The 13,350-nt window shown below is 53.0% G+C and overlaps 1 protein-coding gene across 2 annotated transcripts in view; it reads left to right on the top strand.

The window, feature by feature from the left end:
* The window catches only part of TMPRSS6 (transmembrane protease, serine 6), a 35,513-nt gene that overhangs the window by 1,058 nt on the left and 21,105 nt on the right, over positions 1-13,350 (top strand). For both annotated transcript variants that reach the window (XM_008056509.1, XM_021711585.1), the window contains exons 2-6: positions 2,606-2,739; positions 4,217-4,284; positions 5,128-5,312; positions 5,566-5,607; positions 12,135-12,339. In XM_008056509.1, coding sequence (XP_008054700.1) covers positions 2,606-2,739; positions 4,217-4,284; positions 5,128-5,312; positions 5,566-5,607; positions 12,135-12,339 — 634 coding nt within the window. The remainder of the gene's footprint in view (positions 1-2,605; positions 2,740-4,216; positions 4,285-5,127; positions 5,313-5,565; positions 5,608-12,134; positions 12,340-13,350) is intronic.

The raw sequence follows: 13,350 nt of genomic DNA, 5'->3' as shown, positions 1-13,350 counted from the left end.
CCCATTGTGCATTCTACAGAGGTTAAATGGTGATTTTTTTTTTTTTTTTTAGCGATCACAATGATCATGGTTCATGGCAGCCTCAACCTTCTGGGTTTAGATGATCCTTCTACTTCAGTATCCTGAATAGTTGGGACTACAGGCAAGCCTGGCTAAATTTTTTTTTTTTTTTTTGGAGATGAGGTTTTGTTATGTTGCCCAGGCTGGCCTCAAACTCCTGGGTTCAGCCTCCCAAAATGCTGGGATTACAGGTGTGAGTCACTGTGTCTGGCCTTAAATAGTGATCTTACTGGCTAAGTCTCCTGCTGGAATTCCAGGCCTGCTGAAAGCAATCCAGGACCAACTTGGGAATAGCAGAGATAGTTCTTCCAAGGCGCAACTCCAAGAGGGATCAGGGCAGGGGTGTCTGGAATCAGCTTCTGGGGGTGACGCTGTGAGGAACCCCAGGTCTGACATGGCCCTGCTTACAGTGGCACGTGGTGATTCCACTCAGAGGTGAGCAGCATGGGCAGGGAGCAGATGCCATGGGCATTTCACCACCAGCAGGGAGCCAGTGCCCCAAATAGCACAGGGCTGCAGGAGTCTCCTCAGGTGGTGGGATAATTAGTCTTCAAGGTGAACCATGGGGCATTGAGTAGAGGGCCAGGAGCTTGCCTGCCAATGGGCTCTTGCAGAGGAGTCTAATTCCTCCTAATTTTGCTCCTGGGACCAATCACTCCCACCAGGAGAGCTGTGCCAGGGCCAAAGACCTGGGGGGCTGAGTGCTCCCAAGTCTCAGCGGAGGGAAGCCAACCCCCCTTAGGGATTAGGGCAGAGGAGGCGTTTGGGTGTGATTTGAATGACTCCTCCCGCCCGGGCCAGGCCGTGCTCTCGCACTGGGTGCTGGGCAAGAAGGTGAGCCAGAGCCATCCCGGCTCCATCTGGAAGGAGAGGTGGGCAAGTCCCGATGACGGCCCCCAAGGGAGGTGAGCAGAGACCCACAGAGCACGGGCTGCTTCCCAAGGCAGATGGCAGCAGAGCCTTTAGTGCCACCAGTGGCATTGCCGGTCCTCTCCCTCTCCTGCTCTCCCAGGCAGGAGTTTGATGCTATCTTCTCAAGCCCACACACCCCTGCCCTTGCCTCCTGCTTCGGTGAGAAAACACCGCTCAGAAGAGGAGCCCTGGTGACGATGGCCACCCTGCCCTCCCGGCTGCACCACGTGCTCTCTGGCTGGGCCCAGATCCCACACCCTCGGCCCACACAGTGGCCTGGTGCCAGCAAAGACCCTCTCTCCTCCAGCAGCAGCATCTGTCAGTGTCCCTTTGGGCGCCTTTTCCCTGCTCCCATGTCCCCAGTGCTCCTGTCCCCAGGCTGGACTTTGTCGTGTTCCCTCAATGGCACTTGTGCTTCTCTTTGATGACACTTCTCACAGATGGGTCCTGCTAAGACCCAGCCCTCTGTTGCCCCTCCCCCTCTCTGACTGCTCCAGCCAAACAGGCTTTTATCTTTATTTTTTTATTTTTTTATTTTTTTGAGTTGGAGTGTCACTCAGTCGCCCAGACTAGAGTGCAGTGGCTGCTCCCGGCCAATGCATCCTCAACCTGCTGGGCTCCGGGGATCCTTCCGCCTCAGCCTTCCAAGTAGCTGGAACTACAGGTGCGTGCTACCACCACACCTGGCTAATTTTTTTGATTTGTTGTAGAGATGAGGTCTCTCCAAGTTGCCCAGGCGAGTCTCGAACCCGCGGGCTCGGGCAATTTACTCACCTCGGCCTCCCAAATCACGGGATTACAGGCTGAGCCACCGAGCCCAGCCCAAACAGGCTTTTAACCCTCACTATGATCTCTGCCACAAGGTCTTTGCACATGCTGTTCCCTCTGCCTTGAAGGCATGCCCCCTCCTTCTCTTCCCAATGCATGGTGTCCCCGTCCTCACATCTCAGCTGGAGGGTCACCCTGGATCAGGCTGGACTTTGTCATGTCGCCTCAGTTGCACTTGTGCTTCTCTCTGATGGTGCTCCTCACAGATGGGTCCCGTGTGCTGTGTGGTTACCCACCGTCATCAGCCACACAAGGGGGGACACATCTGTCTAAGACACCATGGGAGGGGACTTGGTTCACCGTGGTGGAAAAGGGAGGCGGTACTTGGGTCACGTGCACTCGGATGATATCCTGATGGTGCCTCTCACCAGGGGAGGAGTGTGACCTTAGTGTATCATGGCGGGTGCTTTGCACAGACTAGTGGAACTCCTGGACAACCCGGTCTGTGGAAGGATGCAGAGTGTTGCCCACCTTGGCCTTTGGGGCCCGTCTGGGTTTCCTGGCCTTCGAGTCATCCATGTTCTGGACCGGTCACTATGTCAGCTTCCCACTGGGGTCCTGTGGGACACCATCCACCCGTGGGCCTCTCTCCTCCCTGGTGCCTTCCAGCCAGTTTGTCATCAAATGAACTTTGGGTGACCATGATGACCATGGCGGTGACTAATATGATAATGGTGGTGGCAGCTTGCAGGCCCAAGACACTGAGGCTGAGCTGAGGGTTCAGGGGGCCAGAAAAAGCGTGGGAGAGACAGGAGCCTTTGTCCTCTGCCTCCTCGGTTAACTCTGCCGGTTCCCTCCTGGGCAGGGTACAGAGCGGAGGCGACGGTCAGCCAGGTGTTCGCAGGCAGCCTCCGAGTGCTCAATCGCCACTTCTCCCAGGACCTTGCTCGCCGGGAATCCAGTGCCTTCCGCAGTGAAACCGCCAAAGCTCAGAAGATGGTAGGAAAGGATTTCGGGGACGAGGGGGCGGGGATGTGGGGCCAGAAAGAGAGACAAGGGGGTCTGACCACATTAAGTCTGACGGTCAGCCCATCGGGAGTACTCCCGGGGAGCACGACCCTGTTCTTGGCACCATGGGAGGGGACGTGGTTCACCGTGGTGGGAAAGGGAGGTGGCCCTGGGGTCATGTGCACTTGGATGATATCCTGATGGCACTTCACACCAGGGGAGGAGTGTGGTCTTTGGGAAGGTCGCTCAGTGCGGCTGGTGCTGTCAGGGCTCCACCCCACCCTCCCTGACAGGGCAGTGGCTCCATGCGCGGAGCCTGGCCTTCCGCTCCTAGGCCACAGGACCGCTGTCCCGAAGGCAGCCAGATGAGCTGGAAGTTGTTCCTCGAGCACCCTTGGCCCTGAGAGCTGGGGTGGGTGGATCTATACCCTGGCTTCCTCGGCCCTGGAAGGGGCCAGTTCTGAAGACGCCCAACATCATCTCCCAGAGATGCCTTGTTGGGTTGGGTCTCAGACGCCTCCAGCTTGAGACTATTCATCAACAGCCCCCTGTTAGCTGCCCACCCTTCTGTCTCTTTTCCCACACCCACAACTGGTTTCCCAGAATCCCCTGCAAATAACCCACATACCTCATACCCCCAATGCAGGGTCAGCTTCTGGGGGGCCCAGCCCGAGGCTCTCTGTTTCCTCTGGAAAATGGGGATAATCTTAACAGGACCTGGCTGTTGTGGGTGGAAATAAGGCTGAGACAAGGTGAGCCTTACTTCCAGGATGCTCAAAAGACTTGGAAACCAACCGTGCCCTGCGGCAGTATAGTGAGAAAATTGCAAAAACTCCAGCCAGCTGTGCTCCTGGTCAGAGGAAGCTGGCTGTGACCAGGCTGCTGGGAAGGGATGTGGAAGGGACCTGGGAACCTCAGAGTTGAGGGATGACTTTTTTTTGAGTCAGGGACTCTGTTGTCCAGGCTGGAGGGCAGTCATGATCCCAGCCCACTGCAGCCTCAACCTCCTTGGCTCAGGCGATCCTTCCTCCTCAGCCTCCTGAGTAGCTGAGACTATAAGCCCACACCAACATACCAGGCTAATTTTCTTTTTTTTTTGTAAAGACAAGGTTGTGCTATGTTGCCTAGGCTGGTCTCGAACTCCTGGGCTCAAGCAATCCTCCCGCCTTGGCCTCCCAAAGTGCTGGGATTATGGGCATGAGCCACGGTGCCCAGCAGAGGGGTGACTTTTGACAAGGGCAAAGAGGTCACTGGTGGCACTGATGGGAGAGAGAAAGAGGTGGACCCAGGAGAGGTATGTGGCCTGGCTGGGCCACTGCCCGCTGTGTGACCACCAGCGGCCACTCCACCTTGTGGGCTTCCTCATCAATCAGGACTGCCGTGTGGAGAAAAGGCCACCCCGAGGTAGGAAGGCCACGCTGTCTGCCCCATGGAGGGTCCCAGGGGCTCTTGTCTTTCCTCCCCGCAGCTCAAGGAGCTCATTGCCAGCACCCGCCTGGGAACTTACTACAACTCCAGTTCTGTCTACTCCTTTGGGTAAGTTGTCCCCGGCCCCTGCTGGAATCCCAGACTTAAGGAACAAAGGGGCACTGTGGGCCTCTGATGCATTGTCCTCGTTTTTTTTTTTTTTGAGTTGGAGTCTCATTGTTGCCCAGACTGGAGTGCAGTGGCCGCTCCTGGCCACCGCAGCCTCGACCTGCTGGGCTCCGGCGATCCTTCCGCCTCAGCCTTCCAAGTAGCTGGAACTACAGGCATGCGCTACCATACCCGTCTAATTTTTTTGATTTACTGTAGAGATGAGGTCTCGCCTGCCCAGGCAGGTCTCGAACCTGCGGGCTCAGGCAATCCACTCACCTCGGCCTCCCAAGTCGTGGGATTACAGGCTGAGCCACCGAACCTGGCTGTCCTCGTTTTTAAAATGGGGAAAGGAAGGTCTGGAGAGGCCACTTGGCTTCCTGCGTGTTACCTCCTTCCGTTGGGCTTGCTCTCCTCATCTGTAGAATGGGCACGTGGGAGTGGTAGGTTTGCACGAGGCAATGACTGCAAAGTCCTAGTCAAGGGCCTGGCATGCATTAGGCGAGGCCATGTTGTGGGGACATTGAGTACGTAAGCTCCAGGCCCAGTTCACATCTGATTCTACCACTTATGGCATGGCCTGCGGCATACAACCTCTCATGCCTCAACCTCCCCACCCATCAAATGGGGATGGTGAGCACACCTCCCTCAGGGGAGGTTTCACAGGGAGCTTGATGATAGATGGTTAGGTGTTAATGCCTGGGACCTGTGACAAAATAAGTGCTCAGTGCGTACCAGTGGGGGCTGGGCAGGGACCAGACTTTGGGCTCCTCTCCTGGCCCCTCTCACTTCCGCCCACCTTAGGGAGGGACCCCTCACCTGCTTCTTCTGGCTCGTTCTCCAAATCCCCGAGTACCAGCGGCCGACGCTGAGCCCCGATATGGTGCGGGCGCTGCTGATGGCGGAGCTGCTGTCCACGGCCAACGGTTCAGCTCCTGCCCCCTACAGGGCGGAATACGACGTGGACCCCGAGGGCCTGGTGATACTGGGTCAGTACTGGGAAGGGAGGGTGGGGCCAGCAGCCTCTGTAGGCTCGGGGACACAGCCGGTGTTGAGGCCGGGGAGGCCACCCGCAGGGCTGGGTGCTCTTGGAATGGGCCACCAAACGGCCAGGAGCCAGGGCTGGGGAGGGGGGCATTTAGGGTAAATCTCAGATGAGGCTGACTCTTATGGTCTACTCTGTTTTTATTTTCTCTGTGTTTTATTTATTTTTGTTCTTGTTTGTTCACTTCCTTTTAACAGAAGCCAGCGTGAAAGACATAGTTGCGCTGAATTCCACGCTGGGTACGCTCCTTTTTTTTTTTTTCCTCTCTGCTTGCCTTTTACGTTGCTGTTTTTCTTGGTGGGGTTCCGTGTTGGGGCCACAGGGCTTCTATAGTGGGTGCAGGGAGACTGGCCTGGAATTGCCCAGGGCATGCCAGGGTTGACTTGGGGACAGTCCTGATCGAGGCTTGGGGCTTGTGGGGGAGGGGAGGTGGTGGTGTGCGCACAGGCATGAGGGTGTCCTGTGGACGGGTGTGTGTCTGCTCCCATGGGAGGGGGAGTGAGCGGCAGGCTTCCTGGCACCTAAAGGTGCCTCTGTCTTTCTATCGCTGAAGTCACCCTGACCACAAGCCACTGTCTCTACTGATGGTCATCTTGCCAGTCCAGGGTTGACCAGTCCCTTTGGATTTAAACTTGGTCCTTTGGAGGCAACAGTTCTATTGCATGACAGCATACGCCCTCCACCTTTTCCTTCCCCTCTCAGCCTGGCTTATCAGCCCTCCCTCCCCACGTGGTGTCATATTGCTGGAGTCACCTTGGTTTACTCCAAGGGGACTCACCATCTTTCAGCTGAGCCCAGGGAAGCAAAGTACAGCAAAGTACAGCAGAGTCATCATGCTGTTCAATGCCAGGGCCACTGTCTACGTTGTAGTATGTGTGACTGGTGACTCCTGGAGTTGTGCGGTCCACACCTGGGCTGCTGTACCCTGTCGCCCGAGTATAAGCCCCTGAATTCTCAGATTCCTCTAGAGCTAAGGTGGGGTGAGCAGCTCAACCCTGTCTCAGGGAGGAGACAGAGCTTAAAACCTAGTTATACCCTTTTTGACCTTCCCTTACTCCCATCTTGCTGGTCTGATGCTTACTTCCTTGGGCGGGTGGAGGTGATGAGGTCAAAGTACAATTTCCAAAAAGTTGAAATCATAATTATCTCACAGAGATAGAGTGAGCATGTGTCAAAGATGAATTTAATGTATTCATGAGAAAACCAGCAGGATTGCAAAGAACACAAGACACTGATCTCTCTCTCTCACTCATCTGTCTGTCTGTACATCTATCTATCTATCTATCTATCTATCTATCTATCTATCTATCTATCTATCTATCTATCTACCGTCTACCTACTATGTATTTACCTGTCATCTATCTTTGATCTATCATCTATCTATCCATCCACCTATATGTTATCTATCTATCTATCCATCCATCTATAATCTCTCTATCATTAGTGGGAAAAAATAATTGCTGAAGTGAGATTACCAAGTTAGATAGAAAACTGGTTAATATCCTACCCGACAATAAAGCTCTAACATTTGGGGTTATCTTTGCTAGTGAACCCAAATCACTTACAGCCTATTAGCCTCTAGAAGTTAACACCCAAGTCTCTACAAAACCTGGCACTTGACAATCAGCAGTCAATGGTAAGTCAGAGCTGTTCCTCCCGAGTCTTTGGGAGACATGAGACAACACCTTGGGCCAGGCTTGGCATAGCACAGTCTACACACCCAGCCTGGCCCACAGCTGGGGAGAGACAAAAGACACTGTCCTTAGTATGATTGTGACAGTGATTTTGACCTTGAGGTCCTCCTGAAGGGATCTCAGCGCACTCCAAGAGGCACCACATTGAGACTCCCTGCTCAAGCGTGGTATTGAAATGACTCTCAGTGGAGTCGTCTTTCTGCTTTATTTCAAGTTTGGGATCATTTCTTTTTGATCACAGAGAGGATGGCTTTTATAACTTCATGCCTCTCCTCCTACTTTGTGGTTTGTAACAGTGGTTCTCAAACTCAGAGGCTCCCAGGAACCCCCTGGAAAGTAAGTTAAAATGCAGAACCCACATTCCCCTCAGGAATTTGCATTGCAACCCCAGAACCACTGTTGGGCTGAGGCAGGCCTCCTCCACCCCAAGAAACGCTGCCTGATGGTGGAAACAACAAGCAGACACCCTGAACCCGGCCCTCCCGGCACACCCCTCAGTCCCCGGCTCTGCCCAGGGCAAGTCAAGTCTGTGGGTTCAGAGAAAACCTGGATTCCCCCAAGGGCCCAGCTTTTGTGAACAAAAACCTAAGTCTATTTTCTCTGTGTTAAAACTTCTTCTTTGAAGGGTCATGGAGGAGCAAGGCCCCTCTGTCAGTGTGGTCAGCCAAAGGGCAGTCCCCAGGGCTAGCCATCTGCTGGACCCTGTGGGGGCCGAGGTTGCTGGGAGTGGAGAGAGGGAAGGACTGGCACCTGGTTAGCACTCGGCCCTGGCCAGGTCTTCTGAGTAAGTGGTGCCGGTGCTGTGTCCACGTGTGCACACGTGCCCTCGTGTCAGTGCACACTGCGTCAGTGCACGCATGACGCTTGTCTGTACTGTGTGCCATGCTGCGTGTCCCTGTGTTTCTGGCAGATGCTCTTATTTGTCTGTCTGGTTCCGTGCACGCCCAGCGCACCCACTTTCCAGCGTCTCAGAGGCAGAGATGACAAGCCCACACTCCTTCAGTAGACTTTCCAAGCACTTCCTCCCTGCCAGGTCCCGGCCCGCGCCCAGGATACCAGAATGACTGTGTTCTCACCCTTGCCCTCGATGGAGCTCTGGGCCTGCAAGACAGGCACATAAACAGGTTCTCATAACACCCAGTGCCAGAGCGAGAAGAGAGGCCCCAGGGGGCGTGGAGGGAGGGAATCGCTCTGCCTGGAGGACAGTGGTGCCCAGGGGCAGAAGCCTCTTCCCAGAGACTCAAGGCAGAGTGCCAGAATCCACAGGTGGAAGGACTTGCTCCTGCCTGAGGGATCCAGGAAGACTTCACACAGGAGGCGTCAGACTCAGGCATGAGGGATAGGTGGGAATGGGTCAGGGTGATCAGGGGAAAAGGCACCAGGATAGAGAAAACAGCGTGAGCAAAGGCCCAAGAGAAGAGAAAGCATGTGCTCCTTTACTTCCTCCCAGAGACCAGAGGTGCCAGGCTCCCCAAAGGTGTTCCTGATTAGCAAGAGGGACCAGCACATACCTAGACCTCTCTACATCATCAGCCTTCATAAAGGTGATCATTAAACTGGCCAGAGCAAAGCATGAGCTTGGAGCGAGATTTAAAGAATACAAACGCCGAGGAACAGCCAGCATCCTTCCCAGCTGCAGGTGGGAGTGCAGGTACCAGGGGTCCTGTTCCTTCTCCAGGCAGGTGTCAGCATTGCTCCCTGGGAAGGTTAGCTCCTCACTGGGTCAAGATGACCGAGGGTTAGGAGAGGGCACTGAGTAACCGGCAGCAGCAGCAGAGCAAAGCATATCCACCTCAGAACCACCCAGAGAAAGAGATGGGACAGGAGTTATTACTGTGCGCATTTGACAGAACTCAGAGTAGCAGAGCCACGGGCCCAGGGCCACACAGCTGATAGTGGTGGTGCCCAGCGATGAAAGCCATACCCTCCTCCTCTCCATCCCCCCAACTCCTGCGGTCCCCTACTAGAGTCCAGTGGATGGCCAGCCCTGGGGGCCTTCCTCAGGCTGACCCAGCTGACAGAGGGTTCTTTGCTTGTCGGCGACCTTTCAAAGATGTTTTAAAGCAGAGAAAATAGATTGAAAACTCAGATTTTATAATCTGGAGTCACCAGGCTGCCTCCCACATCCCAGGCTCAATCTTAAATCGCTACCGTTTTCAGGAAGGACACCCAACCTCCCTGCCTCCCAGGCTCATGGTGAGATTTAAATGAGATGGGGTAGCTCCATGGGAGAGGATGTGTTCACTGCTGGACCCTGGCGCCTAACTCAAACACACAGGTGGTGCTCCATAACTATTTGAATGAATGCATGAATGAGAGAGTGAATAAATGAATGATGTAGGAGGCACTGCTTGGCAAGTTCTGTCTCTTCAAAGCCCATGGATTCAATGCAGGGGAGGAGGCTCACCAGTGTGGGGGTGTGATGGGGAAGGTGATGTGGACGAGGGCTGAGCTTCAAGTGGTCCCAGCAGTGAGTGACAGGTCACAGGACTAGGTCATAGGACTGTCTCCACAGCCCCATCTCCTCCCTCTCCCCATACCCACCTAAAAAGGAACCGTCCTGCCTTTCCTGAGCCCCTACTGTGCGAGGCCCCGTGCTGAGCACTCAAACATGTCTTATGACCACCCTGCAAGGGTGTGTTACTGTCCCCATTCCATAGATGAGACAAACAAGGCCCAGGAACGATTAAGTGGTGAGTAGGTGACCCCGGATTTGTCTGGTCCAGGTCTGCACAATGAGCACGGTTATAGGAAGTATTTGGTTTTTGTTTGTTTGTTTGTTTGAGTTGGAGTCTCACTCTGTCGCCCAGACTGGAGTGCAGTGGCTGCTCCCGGCCACTGCAGCCTTGACCTGCTGGGCTCCAGTGACCCTTCCGCCTCAGTCTTCCAGGTAACTGGAACTACAGGCGTGTGCTAAAACCCCCGGTTAATTTTTTGATTTATTGTAGAGATGAGGTCTCGCCAAGTTGCCCAGGCGGGTCTCGAACCCGCGGGCTCAGGCAATCCACTCACCTTGGCCTCTCAAAGCACGGGATTACAGGCTGAGTCACCAAGCCCGGCTATAGGAAGTATTTCATGGAGCTGCTGTGGGCTTCAGGGAGGTGGTGAGTGGGACGTAGCAAACATTCAGTAAGCACAACCTGCTTCAGCCTCGCCTTTAGCTTCAAGCTAATGGCCTCCCTGTGGGGCTGCCTCCCAGCTCTTCCGAGTGCACACCTACTCTCCACCGGAAGTGAACCTCCTCCCTTCTCCCCTCATGCATGCCACCTCAACCACCCCAATATCACCTCGAGTAGGCAGGGGACTCTGGGATCCAAACCAGACTATGCCCCAGCCCTGTGTAACCTCCTATGGTTTCCCAAGGCACAGGAGAAAGCAGTGTCCATCCTGGGTGTGACCTGGACCCTGTGTCCAGCTACACCGCTCTGTGCTCAGATTCCTCAAAGCTCCCCTGCTGGCCTCTGCCCCTTTGCTCACGCTGGGGACCCTAGGATGTCCCCAACCCACAGGTCATGTTTAAGACCCTCACCTCCTGAGCTAATCCTGTCTGTGTCTGTGTCATCTGTATCTGTATCTGTACTTATGTCTGCATCTGTGCCTGTGTCTATGTCTGTATCTGTATCCATGTCTGTATCTGTATCTGTATGTGTGTCTGTATCTGTACCTATATCTGTGTCTGTGTCTGTATCTATATCTATATCTGTATACTTATGTTTGTATCTGTACCTGTGTCTATGTCTATATCTGTATCTGTATATGTGTCTGCATCTGTATCTGTACCTATATCTGTGTTTGTGTCTGTATCTATATCTGTATACCTATGTATGTGTCTGTATCTGTATCTATGTCTGTATCTTTATCTGTATCTGAATCTGTCTCTGTACCTATGTCTTTATCTATACTGTGCATCTGTGTCTGTATCTGTGTCTATGCCTGCATCTGTATCTGCACATATGTCTTTATCTGTATCTGACTCTATTTCTGTCTCTCTGGGCTGTATCTATGTCTGTGTCTGTATCTGTGTCTGTGTCTGTATCTGTACATATGTCTGTATCTGTATCTATATCTGTATCTGTGTCTGTATCTGTATCTGTCTGTGTCTGTGTCTGTATCTATATCTGTATACCTATGTCTGTATCTGTATTTGTATCTATGTCTGTATCTGTATCTGTACCTATGCTGGTATCTATATCTGTATCTGAATCTGTCTCTGTACCTATGTCTGTATCTGTATCTATGTCTGTATCTGTACCTATGTCTATATCTGTATTGTATCTGTATCTATATCTGTATCTGTATCTATGTCTGCATCTGAATCTGTACCTATATCTGTGTCTGTGTCTATGTCTGTGTCTGTATCTATGACTGTATCTGTATTTGTGTCTGTGTCTATGTATCTGTATCTGTATCTATGTCTGTATCTATATCTGTATCTGAATCTGTCTCTGAACCTATGTCTATATTTGTACTGTGTATCTGTGTCTGTGTCTGTATCTGTATCTATATCTGCATCTGTATCTGTACTTATGTCTGTCTCTCTGTGCTGTATCTGTATCAATGTCTGTATCTGTGTCTGTCTGTATCCGTATCTATATCTATATCTGTGTCTGTATCTATATTTGTACCTAAGTCTATATCTGTATCTGCATCTATGTCTGTATCTGTATCTGTACCTATGTTTGTATCTGTATCTCTCTCTCTCTCTCTGTGTGTGTGTGTGTGTCTGTGTCTATGTCTGTGTCTGTATCTTTGTCTGTATCTGTATCTGTGTTTATATCTGTCCCCACTGCTCCTGTTGTTCCCAGGTAGCCACTGGACCTTTACCTGGGCACTCACCAGACATGGAAAGCTCAGCAGGTGTTTGTTCAGTGAATGAGTGATTGCACCAACGAATGAATGCATGGATGAGGAGGCTGGAAAGGGAGAGAGAAAGATGGGCTGAGCTTATCTGGCCATCCCCACCTGGCTCCTCTCCTGTCCCACCCCACGTGGGGAGGACCTCTCGGGGCCTGGCTCCTGGGTATCTCCTTCCGACCTGCAGGAATCAGGGGGTCTACCCTCTCCTCCTCCAGGCTGTTACCGCTACAGTTATGTGGGCCCAGGCCAGGTCCTGCGACTGAAGGGGCCCGACCACCTGGCCTCCAGCTGCCTGTGGCACCTGCAGGGTCCTGAGAAGCTCATGCTCAAACTCCGGCTCGAGTGGACACTGGCCGAGTGCCGGGACCGACTGGCTATGTACGATGTGGCTGGACCGCTAGAGAAGAGACTCATCACCTCGTGAGTTCCCGGGAGAGGGCATAGGGGAGGGCTAGAAAAGGCATGGGTGATGTGGAGGTCAAACGTCCTACCCAGGATTTTGAGATGAGGGACTGTATGACCTTGAGCCTGTGTGTCTAAGAGGGGCTCAGCTGGCCTAGAGGGGGTGGGGAGAGGAGGCTGGAGATGGTTTTACACTGTAGCAGTCCCTTCTTCTCTCTGAGTCTCAGTTTTCCCATCTGTAGCAAAGCAGGTGTTCTAGGTGACCCCTAAGATCAGCTCTGGGAGGCAATATGACTTGTTGAAATGTTTCAGAGTCTAGCAGCAGCCTGAACTTCCAAGCTCTGCTCTGCTGCTTTCTAACTGCATGCCCTAAGGCAAGTTAATCTGCCTCTCTGAGCCTCAGTTTTCTCGCCTGTAAAAATGGGTGTACAATCATGCTTACTTTGCAGGGTTATTGGAAGATTTAAATTGGACTTTCTGTGCCACAATCTTTATGCATACTGAGTACCCAGGAAATGCTAGCCATTGTTACTGTCATAGTATTTAGTCTAGTTGGGACTGGGCCACACAGAGGGCATTGAGTGCCAAGAGCAATTTAGGCTTGATATTTGGTAAGTGGGAAGCTGCTGAAAGTTCTTGAGCAGAGGAGTGGGGCTTTAGGGGATGAGATATGGAGTTAAGAAGTGACCAGGATCAGGGAGTTGGGAAGAGAGACTGGAAATGGTCTTAGTCTCCAGGAGTCTGGTCACTTCCCCACAGAGTGGCGAATGCAGTGTCAGCCTTCAAGGCTCCATGGGTAGGGGGAAGACAACCTGGAGTGGGCAGCTCTCAGTGACTGTTTATTGAGTACTTACTTTGTGTCAGGTGCCAGGCTGGTATCTATTCTGTCTCATGTGGGCTGTGCTCACCACCAGCCTCTCCCAGGGCTGCTCTGAGCCTTGAGTTGGAGGCTGTGCACCCATCTGTACCCCTCCTGCTGCCTTCTGTGTGGTGATCTCAATCTGGGGAGTGCATGGGTGGGGGGGGGGG

The sequence above is a fragment of the Carlito syrichta genome, unplaced genomic scaffold, assembly GCF_000164805.1.
Source record: "Carlito syrichta isolate Samal-C Ts95f unplaced genomic scaffold, Tarsius_syrichta-2.0.1 Scaffold84685, whole genome shotgun sequence".
NCBI classification, from domain to species: domain Eukaryota; kingdom Metazoa; phylum Chordata; class Mammalia; order Primates; family Tarsiidae; genus Carlito; species Carlito syrichta.
This window is presented reverse-complemented; position numbering and strand designations above follow the sequence as displayed.